General features: G+C 26.6%; 1 protein-coding gene across 1 annotated transcript in view; it reads right to left on the minus strand.

Annotated features, from left to right (window-relative positions):
- Positions 1-1,325: 1,325 nt before the first annotated feature.
- Positions 1,326-14,861, minus strand: part of LOC107444979 (CYFIP-related Rac1 interactor B) — a 28,868-nt gene continuing 15,332 nt past the window's right edge. The window contains exons 3-10 of the mRNA XM_016059272.5: positions 13,187-13,308; positions 11,634-11,739; positions 10,027-10,163; positions 9,158-9,232; positions 7,368-7,570; positions 6,174-6,300; positions 3,685-3,755; positions 1,326-2,548 (exon numbers count right to left, since the gene is read on the minus strand). Of these exons, the coding sequence (XP_015914758.2) occupies positions 2,485-2,548; positions 3,685-3,755; positions 6,174-6,300; positions 7,368-7,570; positions 9,158-9,232; positions 10,027-10,163; positions 11,634-11,739; positions 13,187-13,308 (905 nt within the window). The 3' untranslated portion in view covers positions 1,326-2,484. The remainder of the gene's footprint in view (positions 2,549-3,684; positions 3,756-6,173; positions 6,301-7,367; positions 7,571-9,157; positions 9,233-10,026; positions 10,164-11,633; positions 11,740-13,186; positions 13,309-14,861) is intronic.

Genomic DNA, 14,861 nt, shown 5'->3' on the forward strand with positions numbered 1-14,861 from the left:
GCAGCCTAAAACTTTGCCAGAAAGCTTCAACATGCAAACAAGACTATTATTATTTATGAATAAGAAACATTGTGAGCTCTGATATAAGTACATTACATTAGCAGTATGAAGTGAGTCTAATCATTCCAAATAAATAAGCTAAGTGGGGAAATTTGTTTATATTTGAAATGGAAAGCTATTCATAGTTTTTTCTTAAGCTGCATAAAAATTGTTATTTCAAAATAGTCCCTTTCCAGAATTCTTAAAATCTTAAGATTTACTGTATGCTGCTCTTTTTTTTCCTTTATGAATAGTTAAATAAGAATATCAATACAAATAAGTACATTCACAAAAAAGTTATAACATCCATTTTATACAGACACACATATGTAACTTTTTTTTATGCCGTATTGTAATGAGTTTGAATAATAAAAAATATTCAGTGTTTTTTTTATTTTTTAAATGCGCTCATTATGCATTAACGAATGAATGATTTATGAATTTGAACTAGAAATAAAATTTCACCTAAATAAAAGGATGCACACAAATACTTAAAATCTATTGACCCATTGAGTTAACATATTTTAAAGAAAAATGGATACAATTGAACTATCACAGGGAAAAATTGTACTTAGTTAACGAATGTACAATTATTCTGCATTAAATTTAGAAACTGCAAAACAAAATTTTGCTAAAGATAAAGAGTAATAAATAGAACTTAGTTTAGAGCACTAAATTATACTTCGTTAATAATCATAAAATAATTTTTTTTTTTCTGAACTGGTTAGAAACACTTTTGATTAGTGGCAGCTAATCAACGATGAACTGGAATACTGGTGACATCAAACAATATTTTAGTGGCTGCTTCAATATTTTGTGACATTTATTTTAGATAAAATACATAACTTTAAAGAAATTATAAATCACCAAGTCACATTGTCAGACTAGAGAAATAATAAAATAAACAAAATATCTATGCTTGATACTAATTTTGAAGCTATGCTAAAATCTAAGCAAAGTTTTAAATATATGCAAGGTTTAGAAAACATTCTAGTTTTACACAAATAATGTTTTTATATCATAACTTCAAATATTAAACTATTTAATGGGTTTTCCATTCTAGATTATACATTCAACCAATTTTGCTTAAATATGGCAGGAAATATGCTTTTGTCTTTAAAACCCTATTTTTACTACTCAATATTTGAATGCTATGATGTTTGAACATTTAAAGCAATGTAAAAAATTAATAAAAAAAATTCTATTATTTTAGAGTAAAACTGATTATTTTTTGCATCAATGAATATTCATTTATTTTACAGCTACATTGTCAGTATAGTTAGCAACAGACACTAATTTGGATTTCATAATTTCAAATTTTTTTGTATAGTTTATTAACTCTTTCCCAAACTGTATGCTCTATTTGGTAAAATTTATTTAAAAAAGATTACAAACCACCAGGCATGTAAAACTATTTGTTTCTATACACTATTGACTATCGTTTTATAATACTACTGTAACACATTTGTTATTGTAAAACTATTGTTTTTAGCAATCACTAATCGTTTTAATTAACATAAAGACATCTCTAAAGCAATGTCAGTACAGTTACAAGTACAGTTTCACTAAAATCCTATACAGTTTCATACCCAAGAGCAGAAAAGTGTTTAATATTTAGAAGTTCAGTATTTTTTGCCTGTGCCATAAAAGTATTTATTTGTTCACTTATTTTTTTGCCACCAACTCTGAGAGAGTTTTACAGTAAATTAGAATAAAAGATACTCAATACAAACCATATGGCACTTATTAGAATATTTTAATTCGTAAATATGTTGTTACCCGTGAATAAGTATTTGATTCAAAAAAAGAAAAATTGTTAGGTAAAAAAACTTGACTATATGTTAAGCCTTACAATAGAAATAGTAGTTTGTATGCATCCTAGAAGCATGAAAAATGACTTTTTTTAATGAGATGAATGACTAGGACAATGAGATGCACAAACAAGCACAAGCTCAATGTATGCACACAAAAATATACATAAAACTCTTGACGACTCGAGTATTCGCTTGTTTCAGCAAACATGGTAAAAATAATGGTAAACAATTATGGTAAAAATAAATTTAAAAGTTAATATTTAAATGAGAAGTACATTTTTTGTCAGAATATGTAGAAAGCAATTGTTCTGCTGAGATTCAAAATTTCGATGCTTAACTCAGTTGAAACATGTGAAGATAAACACACCATGAATTTTTTTTCATACAATATAGCTCACATTCAAAAATATCAATAGAATAAAATCTATATTTCCAGTCAGTGTCACTTATACAAGTTTCAGACAACCATCTTTTTTTTATACTTCACACTTTACGAGTTCCTTAAGGAGAAATTTTCTGTTTTTTTTTGTTTTTGTTTTTTTTTTACCCAAGAAACAAGAGACAAGACACTGGCATGTCACCTTTTAGATACCATAAATGAAACAAATTTTATAAAATAATGAGCAGGTGATCATGCTAACAGACTTTTGATATGCTTGGGTGTAGACTCATCATTTAAATGCCGAGTGGTATATCTGAAAAACAAAGAAGAAACATTTTTTGTTCATCAGATAATTGAACAAACATAACAATATACAATAAAAAATTGTGCTAAATTGTGCAGGAAAAGTTCAGTTATCCAAAAAACTTTATCTAAGCTGAACTATTATACCCCAGGTGACAGATAGAAAAAAGGATAAATTAAATTTTTATAAAGCAGTTGCCTGCAAACTTTTGTTGATAGTACCTTTCACTATCCGGGTTTTTTTTTTAAAGATGCCATATAAAAGAGTTAATTGGAAATCATAAATTCAAGATACCCAAAAGTTAATTTTAGGCTCATAAATATATTCAAGCAATTCGCAATTCATGTAATTATTACAATGTAAGCTATTCTATAGTAAGCATATGCATACAACATAAAAAGCTTCAACTAATCTTTTTATATTATTCCTTTACCAAAATCTTTTTCTTACTTTATTATTCACAATTTTTGGTTTCAAGTATGCATAAATTAATAATTTAAGTTTCCCCTTAAACGGAACTGTAAGAAACATATTATTCCCTCAATCTATTTAATGAACCAATTGTAATTACTCAGATTTCCCTTTTTCCATGTGAGGTAACAAAAATCATCAGGATTATTTGGCAAGATTTTTTCCCAATTTTTATTCGGGAGCACTTCGATTTTTTGTCACTTGGCTGACTGTTCTCTTCCCAAGCTTAAGACCTGTTTTTATTCTATCTATCGTCAACGACAATACATATATACATATTTACATGCAATATATGTGCTTATATTCAATATAATTTATATAGAACCGTAGTAGCACAGTTTAATGTGCTGATCTGCTGCACAATATGCATGAATTTAAATTTGTTTACAATCCCAACTCAATCAGACAGAATTTACATTTGTAAAATTTTGCAATATGTAATTAAAAATAATATGCATATGCAATCTACGGCGATTGCCATCGTGCTACAGTTTCTATTACCAGGTATATAATTTATAAAATAACAGCAATTAAATAGCTTTTAATGATTCATATTAAAAAATTGTTTGGCAAACATTTAGATTTTCACTTATTTTAAACTTGCCAAATTATATAAAAAAAAAAAAATTTCAAAGCAACTAACACATATTAAAGAATAAGAAATTAAATCTTACCTTAAAGCATTTAGTAAACCCTCTACAACATTAGGTGGTTGATCTTTTAGTACTTTTATAGACCCTTTGACCTATAAGATATAGAACAAATTAGTTTCCATTTAATTTAATAATTTAGCTTACTAGTTATAAAAAGAGACAAATAACAGCTAATCCAAAACATAATTTTTCAAAGATATTTCTTTTTTTAAGTGAAGAACTTTGTGTCAAATCAGTTTAAAAATATTTCAAAGGGTTCTTCTTTCTTACCATTATTTATGATATTAGTCACTGAATAAATCTTATCTTGATATCTTATTCAGGACATAAATTAACTGAAATAAAATAAATATATATATTTTTTTTTACTAAAGGTTGCTTTTTGGGGTTTTTTTTTGCCACTTAATTTCAAACAACGTTAAGAATTTCTATTTAGAGTTTTTTAAGTGTCTCAACTAATGCAAGATTTTGAGCTTTTTAATCACATTGTATTGTCTAATCTTGTCAACGTAACAAGAAATATTTGAATTGAAAATTTTAACACATAATTTGCAAAATGATATTTTAAATGAAAAATTAAAACTAATTTAGATAAACTATCATAATTAAAATCCTGAAAATTTGAGAGAATAAACATCATGACTTGCAATGTTTTAAAAAGTAAGTCTAAGTAAGCATCTTAGAAGATGGCTAAGCTTGAGAAAAAAGGAGAGATAACTAGAACACTTCAGGTTTGTAGACATCATGTTTACTTAAAAGCAAAACTTCTAAGAGGTTAAACAATCAAGTTAATTTGATGATTGTTTAAAAAAATACACAAACAAATAAAAATAAAAAACGGTTTTATTCAACATTGACGTCATATTATGTAAACAATCAATTTTCTAATGACTATCTTAAAATTAGGCAGCTGATCGACAAAGACAAAGCCTCCACTAAAGTTATATTTCAAAAATAGTTACTTTAGTAGCCCCATAGTATAATAAAAATGTCATTGGAATAAATAGTATCATCAGAAATATATGATAAAAGTCTAAATAGTATCCTCTAATAATCAAAGTGGCTCATAAGGTTAAAAAAAATCTAAAGAACGTTCAGATATGTAATTTACGGCTCATACTTGGCAAACTGCTGTCCCGTTTAATTTCAAATTCAGAATTTTTTTTTTTAAATTCCAAACTGCATGCTTTTTTGATTATGATTATGTGCCTCAATATACATACAAATATATATGAAAAACTGTTTATTCGAGCTGATTTTCTACATATGCATTTTTTTTAAAGGACTTAGTGGTGATTTTGATATGGGCTTTTTAAATATGGATATTTTGGATACAATGGTATAATAAGCTATTTTTCAAATTTGAGTAATCACTTTTTTATGATACCAATGCAATGATTCTATTGCAAACACACAAAGCTTCTTGGATCCCCTTTCACAGTTTTTCGAGACAAAATTTAGGGGGATTAAAAAAAGTAGAAAAATCTCATTTCCAGTGATGCCAACCTTTAATGGTGCTTTTCTATTCACTCTCAACTTTTTTTTATTGCAATGAATATAGCTTTAAAAAAAATTTTAATGTGAAATTAACAATTTACTTCCATAAACAATAAAACAAGCCAATATAAAAGTTATGTGAAGACCACTTAAAATTTAATTAAAAATAAATTCATTTAAATGTATTTTGCAAGGATTTGTTTTTAAAATTACAAATAAAGCTAGTAAAAATAAGCAATTGTTCAGGAATTTAAAAAGATAGCAGAAAATACTGAGTCATAAAAAAAAAAAAAAAAAAAAAACTGGAAACAAATTTTACTTTCTAGGTTTCTGCTGTCAGAAGAAATATAAAACTACAGAAAATATATAGAAGCAGACATCAATGCAATTCAGCTTTCAAAAATATTATCAATTATAATAATTATTTGAAATATTTAGATAGAATATGTACTGTTTATTATATTTGAAATTTAAACTAACAGTTGAGAGATAAAAGAATAGCTACAAATCTTCAACTGCTAATATGAAAATGGCAGCCATAAGTTCTCAATTACAAAAAATAATCAGCTATTAACTCTGAATATAAATTGTGTGCCAAAGTTAAACCCTATTGTGGTGTTATTGCAGTAAGATTCTTACGAGGATAATTAGTATAATTAGTGTTCTTCTCTCTGTGTAGTCAATTAGTGTTCATGGAGCTCTTCTTATAGCAATTTAGCGAAGATATGAACGCCTAATTTAGTTCACTTCTTATAATTGAAACATAGATAAATTTTAACTTCATTTTATCTTTCTTTATTACCTTTAACTTTAAGTTTTGAGTATAAAGAGAAATTAAAAAAAAAAAAAAATAATTGATGAATACATAGAAATTACTCTTTAAAAAATTAGCAATTTTATAGATCTTACTGTTCAGTTCACTGAGATACACTTAAAACACAAATGGTGAATAAGATTTAATAATAATAAGAAGAAAACAATTTGACAGTCAACAACAAAACCTGAATACCTACATCAATATGAGCAGATTTGGCAAAAGCTCCCACTGGATGCACATGATCATAAAGAATTATTAATCCAACCATCACTCTCAACACAAAAAGAATGGTTTCTTCATTTCTAAAGCGACTACAGAACTCCCTACAAAAAATCAACATCTCAATATACATATTTATATAAGCAAAAGATTTTGTCCTTGTTATCTTTCTTATAATACTTTAAAATCACACTGAGTCATAGAAAAGTAACTAATTCATCACAAAAGTAACTAATTCATTTGTCCCAAGCAAAATAATTCATTAAAGATTTATTTATTTATATAGCTGATTCTACAAATTTGGTAATATTTGTTTCTGATATTTACACCGCCCATTTCTTTCTCACATTTTCTATTACATAATTCTCATTCTACATAAAAATAATAAATTCAATTAAAAAAAAGTACACTTTGTTTTCTTAACATTATACAACATATAATTTGGCTTTCTTAACATTATTTAACACAGATTAAATTATAAGAGTTTTCATATTCTTTATCTATATGCATAAAAATATTACTTTTTTTTAGGTATTTGACTTTAAACTTTTCTTTTTTTATTTTCAAGAAGGTAAAAAAACGGAGAATGATCCGAACAGCACTATTAAAGAAAAAAGTAAGATATATCAAGAATGATGAAAAAAGTGTCATTAAATGAGCAAATGATACAGCCTCTAAAAAGTAAAAGCAAAAGTGAATAAAGCAGGTGGGAAAAGGAAATTCTCTTACACACAGACAGAAGATAAGTTTTGAGGTATCTTCAGATAATTCAGCATCAAAAAGTGAAGTAGATGAGCAAAATTAAGTTTAAAAAGAGAATACTTTTTCTACCAGCACACCATCTAAGTTATCAATACAGTCAGTGTTATTACAGTACTTGTGAAATTTCATCCAAATTCATAGAAAGGGGACACTCTATTAGTAAAATTACATAAAGTTATTCTTATTAGTTATATTTGTTTAGTTATTTTTTTCAGTCAAAGACAAAATGTCGAAAGACAACATTGTAGTAAGACTTACAATTAAACCATATAACTTTAAAAGGAAAATACTATATTATTACAAGAAGACTGAATAAATACTTGAACGAACGACACTGAAATTTCAGGTCAAATAAAAACTCCTAAAACAGTAATAACATTTCCTAACCTGTTTTCTATCGTAAATTTACCTGTTTTCTATCATCCTCTGACAAACTTTAGCCATAGTTCCTAATGTTTCTGTTGTATTTTCAATGGGTAAGTCTTTGTTTTCAGCAACAAAGCGCATTGTTGCATCGCTTAAAACTTTCAACATTGGAGTGGCATGAGCATAAAACAGTGACATTTTGTTGGCTAATTCATTAGGTACTTCTAGTTCTTCGTCAATTGGCTCCTAGAAACAATGAAAATTTATTGATATAAGATACCTTTCACTCAACAGAGAAATAATTTCTTTAAAAAGTGAATTTTTTTTTAATACCAAAAACATTGAAGAATTGTGCATTAAATACCTATAATTCTGATTACTATTTATACTGAATATAACATCAGTTAAAACACAACAGTCATTTATATCTATTACCTTAGATACAATAAATTTATCTTGCTTTAAATTTTTGAGAATGTTTTCAAAGAATAAAAAGTGATATTTCATACAAATAAAACTAACTTTTTTCGATTTTGATTTCAAATACCCTATAACAATAATTTTAGAATTGCAGTTAAAAAAAATAAATCCTTTGAAAATAATCATTCATTAGAGTAATAAAATAATTTCTTAAACTTAGTTCTAGGTTAAATCATAAGTTTATCAATCTATAAACATCATTTATTAAATTTTAACTCAAAAGGTTATGCTCCACCCTCAGAAAAACACTAAATCACCCAATTCTGAGCAATATTAACAAATTATAAACAAAATTACTAATAAAATAATAACAAAAGGTCTTAAAACATAGGATATTACAATAAAGTAGAAGTGCACACTGTCCCACACATTATCAATTAAAATATAATTAATATTCATAATTATATTCTCACTAGCCTTCTGAGAACAGTTTAATATACAATATGCAATACAATAATAATATTCTAAAATAGCAAACAAAGGTGATAGTTTCTCTACATCTATATACAGGGTGAGATAACACATCTACACCAGCATATTTGTCATAGAAAGTAAGATCGGAACACAAGCAGTGAGAAATTAAAAGGTAGTTTTACAATGTTACATTTAAAGAATTAACACAAAAATAGGAAAAGTCACTTTAGATAAAGTTTTATTCAAGGCAATAAGATTGATGTACAATAAAATTGCTCAAAAGAACTAGGTATTGCTCGAAAAGATGCTTAAAGAAATTGCTTAAAAGATCTTTTGCAAGCTGTAATACAGGCTTTACACCTACGGCATAGGGAGTGACATACATTTGTAAAAACAGCAAGTAATTTTTTTGAGCAGCTCTTAGAGCAATTCTTTGTTCATCAATTAAATCCATATTTTTCTTTTTGTACATCAAGCATCATCTCACAAATGAAAAATTTTCTGAAGTTCACATTCTTGCGTTAATTCTTTAAATTTTAAATGAGACAGTGGAAAACTATGTTTTAGCTCCTCACTACTTGTGTTGCGATCAAGACAGATATTGCTCATGTAGATGTGTTCCATTATCGAGTAAAATTTTGCCACCCTGTTCAGAATATCCATCCGATCAATCTTGCTATCCTGTAGAAGTGTGTATGCATAGATAAATTATAAAATATAATACTACTATCTAGCTTTTTAAGTAAAATGAATATGAAAATCAATAAACTTTAGTCAAATTTAAATCGCAGAGTAAAAAGTGCTACAGACAAATGATGAAACATTAAGTAATTAAATTAAGTTGATAGAAGTATTAAAAATTTTAATAGTAAAAAACTAAATGAAAAAAATTATAGTTTTATGAATAGGTATAGAATATTATTGTTAAAAATATTTTACCTGGTTTGCAAGTCGTAACCTACTAACAGTCCTCCTATAGTAACTAAAATCATTTTGTATGGCTGGATTTGTCATCTAAATTAAAAAAGAGGTTTCAGATTCAAACATAAAATAAATAAACCACGTCTCTCAGAAATTCAGTTAATGTCAATGCGTTTTAATATCTACTGTCCAATTGAATAATATTTTGGAAATTTATGTTAGAGATATCTATTCAACTGGAAAAAACATTAAATAAATGCCTATCAAGAAATATCAAATAATTTAAAATCTAAAAATTTATTAAAAATTTTTTATATTGCCAAATACAGCAATTATAATTAGATTGAATTTTAAAAATAAGTGAGAATTAGTTTTTGAAATACACACATAAAATATTATAAGAGGGTAATTTAAAAATTGTTGAGCATTATTTTTCAAGTTCAGGTATTCTTTCATTTCATTACAACTAACATATTAAAAAAAAAATGAGCATAAATGAAGTTATTATACTTTATAAACAAATTAAAAATATTATATTTTAAAAACAAATTATATTTTTATTGACTTATAAGGAAAAAAAAAGATAAATGAGATGAAACCACAGGGTTTGGTGGCCAAAGTTAACAGGGGGCAGAGTCTCCAAATAATAAAAAAATGGGAGCAACAAACATTAACTTAACACAGCTTGATGCAATCTTATGTAATATCAATAAAAAAAACTAGAGTAGATCAGCAGAACAATATTTTAACAGACATTTGCTGCCAAAAAGTTTATCTAACTACTGCAATCAAGAAACTGCAAAAAATTTTAAAAAAGAAAATTTTTTATAATGAAAGAAGCCACTTGAAAATTATGCAAAGATAAACATATACAGAGATAAAATTACCTTCAAGTCATCAAACTTTAGGACAAAATCTAAAATTTCTGCAAATTGTTTGACTAGAGCTTGTTGAGTATGTAAATGCTGAGCAGGAGGTAGGGGACCTGAGCATAATTCCCATAATATACGAGGTACCACATCATCTAACAAAACAAAAAGTGTGAATGCTTATTTGATTCTGAAGATAAATAACTTTATAACACAATGAAATAGATAAATCTTAATACAGTTTATGATCTACAGTAAGATATTTCTTTTAATTCCTTTGAACATGATTAATTTGAAATACAATATTTAAATCAACATTTCCCCTAGAATTCCCGAAAGTAAAGTCGGAGCTCGAGAGAATTTTGGAGGAGACAAGAGTTTGCATAACACTGGATCAGATTAGTTAAAAGTTAAGCCATTAGAAAACTCTTTATTTCTACTATAATATTACTTGAATGAATATAATGGGAAATAGTTAAATTAGATCGTATCAAATTGAAATGATTTTTTAACCTATATTTAATTTAACTATTGAAAAAAAAAAAAAAAAGACACAGAAAATTATTGAAAAAAAAAAGGATATTAATAAGTAAATAATTAATAAGTTATTTTTTAATTTGTATATTCGAAAACCAAATTTAATAAGCAAAGATGATTATAAAGATATGTTAATAAATTTAACACATCTGTGACAGTCTTATGTTCATGAATATTCACTAAAAAAATTTCTTGTCGTAAGATGTTTATATAAATACAGGGCACAAAAAGGTAAACAGACCACCCTGAATAATTTCTGATCTATGCTCGGATCTTCACGTTCTGGGACACAATCATAAGGGTTTAAGGGAGTGATCTCAAATGTGCTAATTAATGAGTGCAGATGATATTTTAACTTACGATATCACACAGAAAAACATACTTTGTCTGAATAAACAAATGCCTTTTTTTCAACGAATTCAGATTTCTCACTCCCTAAATATAAGGCGTAGCTGCGATCTGGAAAATATTGTCCCAATTATTTTAGTTCAGACAGCTGTCCGAAGTTTAGGTCCCTTAATGTTAATTTTACTTTCTGCATATTTTGCCATATCTTGAGAACTTTCAAAACTAATTTTAAAATTTTTTTATCCAATTTTAAAATTCCTTTATACCAGGTTACTTCTATGCTAAAATTAACTTTTTGTAAGTATTTATTATTTAATTTAATAAAAGTTAAAAAAATTTAATTAAAGTATATTTTCACACCATTTTAAAGAATGTCATTTTGCATGGCAAAATGCAAGATTTGAGCAAAATTGGTCAAATAGTTTTTGAGATCTCAAATTTTTAAAAAAGTCGTACATTTAAAGGCTTAATTGAGAAATGAGATCTTTAAAATGAGAAAAATATTGTATACCCTTGAACAAAACAGAAAAATATATATTAATTCACAATAAAGATAATGTGATTTTTGTCAGAAATTTTTTTATTCAATTTTGAATGAAAATATTACTGAAATTTTTATTTAACTTGTTCAATTTCTAATAAAATAGCACACATTTTTTTTTCAACTTTAAACCCAATAAAAAATTAATATTTTTAAATTACTTACGCAAAAAATAAATAAACTCAATAAATAAACTCACCAATTTGTTGAGAGAATTCATAAAATCTTTTTAACTTAGAAACTAAAGGAAGCACAGCTTCCCAAGCTCTTTGTTGGTACAAATCATTTCTTGGATTAGTAATGGCCTAGATAAAAAAATTGGAAAGATTATTTACTTAATTACTTTAACAAATCTATAACTATTAATTATTTTAATAGTATTTAGAATCATATCTATTTAAAAGAATATTTTCATTTTTAAAGAGAAATGTCACTTTATAAGCCAGGAGAGTAGAAAGAAAGTTCTTTTAATAAGGAACAGGTGAGCAAAAATCATTAACTCACATGTGTATGTGCTGTCATGTTTTAATATTCTTCTTGCAAACCTAACACATAGTGTTTCCCCCCCCTTCAAAAATAGACCAGTTAAAAATAAAAATTAGTTTCCTTTTTTGGACTGCACAGAACATAGTTTGCATCGTTAACTATTAAAACAAATTTGTCTGTTTATTAAGTTACAAGCATTTTTTTTTTTTTATGTCTTTAATTTCAAGCTTTCTTCACCATTTTTAAAAAACTATGGGTCTGAACTAAAGACATAACAAATTAAATCTAATCTATCATGTTTTATTTGATAAATGTTTTGTTACTTCAAAATTATATTGGAAAAAATAAAGCGTACATAACTTTTAATGATATATTATCATAATAGCTGAGATAAGAATTCCGTATATCATTTTCCTCGTTCGGAGAAGCCCTCTAATTTTGAAAAATTATTTACTTATTTACAACAGCATATGAAAAGATTTCTACAATATTTTTTAAATGTACAAGATTGTATGAAAATAAAGCATTCACACAACAGCCCTTTGTGGGCATGGAAAGTCAAAGAGGTAAAGACTCCACAATTTTGTGACAATAAAAAAATAAAAACTACAGGAAGGATTTATAACTCCCTATCATCCCCATTTAGCAAAGCACTAGTTATAAGCTAATTTAATGATACCATTGTAAGTCAAAATGAATGTCCCAGTTTCATAGGTGTACAATGCAACAAATAAATTTATTAATTAAAAATAGGACTCATATGCAGAGGTAATACAAAAAAGCTTGTAATAGTCTCCAATAGATGGCGTTGAAAGTACAATCATGATCAGAGTTTCTGATAAAATTAAACAGGCAGAAAAACAACACTCATAGTAACACATTGTCACAATACTGCATTGGTTGCATACCTACTTGAGACAATGCACTTTTGCCTTGGCCACCATGATCCCCAGATCTTAATCTATGCGATTTTTTCCAATGAGGGCTTGTAAAAGGTTGCTCACGTTTATGTAACGAATCATAGCTCATGTTTATGTGCCTCCAGGTTTAAATGACCATGACTAATTTGTAAAGTCGTAACCTAGTTGATATCGCTAGCATCGATATAAAAATGTTATACAAAGTTTGAGAAAGAATTATATAAATGTAGTATAACAAAAGAATTTCGCATCGAACATTTGTGAGGAGTAAATTCAAAGCTTTTTTCAAATTATGCTACACATAAATCAACCACATGCTTATAATAATTTAAAATTTAACGCTTACCTCTCTAATTTCATTTACTGCTCCTTTATAAGTTTGGAGTTCTTGTAATATGTCTTTTGAATATTGTAGTACTTCATCTACAATGTCATAAGATTCTCGCTCTATTTCTGTGGGTTGAGCATCTAAAAATAAGAAGATTATAAATCCAAATTCAATCAGCGAAATATAGAGAAAGATAACTTGAGTTGAGTGATATCCAAAGAATAACAGTCAAATATTCAAGGTACAACATGGTGCTGTACCTTAAGACAATTTTTAAAAAATCCCCCCACCCAAAAAAAGTGAGGTACATGACAAAATTTGCTCCAAAAAAAGTATTACTTTTAAATTAGTACTTTTTGCATAAAAAAAGTAAACAAATAAAAAGTTTAAATCGGTTCAAGGTATATAACATCCTCCTACAGTATATATATATATATATATATACAGAGAGAGAGAGAGAGATTTTGGGATTAAAAATCATTCATATACCTTGCTTCCTTAAATAAAATACACAAACAAAATTTTAAAATTCCTCTGTGGAAAACTCAATTTCATTATTTTTTCCCCCTGCTTAAAAATTAACTTTAACATCATTAACCTTTAACATCATTAATTTTTTAACCACATTTTCCAAATAAATATTTGTTTTAAACATGTTTTGGTTAATGAAAAATTTCTTTAAGAAATTGAAAAGTCAAAAAATTTAAATTTTTTGATACCTTGAAAGAATACCTCTACACTTTGGAATTTAATATTTTAACATTTTTTTTCATGTCTAAGTTTATTAAACTTAATTAAAATAGTTATGGCTAGTGATGTAGTTTCTTCATTTATTTTTAGTTCATAAGTTGAGGGATGCAGATAGTGCATGCCTTAATTAAAATTAAATAAAAAAAAAGAAAAGAAAAAAAAAAGAAAAGCTCACTAGAGCATTTTTAAATTCTGGAACTTTAATTTTGCTATGAAAGATAAACCTCTGTGTTACCATAGTTCATAATCTGTAAAAAAAATCAGCTTCCTGTAGAACAAACACTACTCAGGGCAACTATGTCAGATGTACAAATTAAAGCTAGAAAAAAAAAAAAAAAAAAAAACATAATAAAGAAAAGAAAAGGTACCCAAATATTTTTAGGGGAAATATCTAAATTTTAATATCGCGATATATCATTAGAAAATAGCGATATTTCACGATACACATCGTTTATTTTTCAAACCTACGTCAAATTATTGTTTCATTTTTAATATTTTCGTTTTCGAAATTAAAATTCCTTAACACTTACTCACGATAATATCGTGTTCGATCATAACAGATAATACTCACGATATTATCGTGGTACACGCTCTTCACGATAATATCGTGTTCAATCATAACAGATAATACTCACGATATTATCGTGGTACACGCTATTCACGATATATCGCCAGAATGTATCTTAAAATAGTATGATCGTCTTGTTCAAAAATATTATTACTAATTCACGACACACTGCCTAGGTCTATTGCACTAGTGAATCTCTGCACTAGAGCATTTATTACTTTTTATATCGAATCTGTTATTTCAATAATTTTTACTTACTAGTAAAGAAATTTATATGATATATTAAAATTGATAATCTAGAACAAAAACATCAAAACTATAACTATTTTTTTTTAAGTTACAGTTTTATTTGTATGTATTTTTTAGAGGAAAATT

This window comes from Parasteatoda tepidariorum, chromosome 6, assembly GCF_982258835.1.
Source record: "Parasteatoda tepidariorum strain Cologne lab strain chromosome 6, Ptep-v5.0, whole genome shotgun sequence".
Lineage (NCBI taxonomy): Eukaryota > Metazoa > Arthropoda > Arachnida > Araneae > Theridiidae > Parasteatoda > Parasteatoda tepidariorum.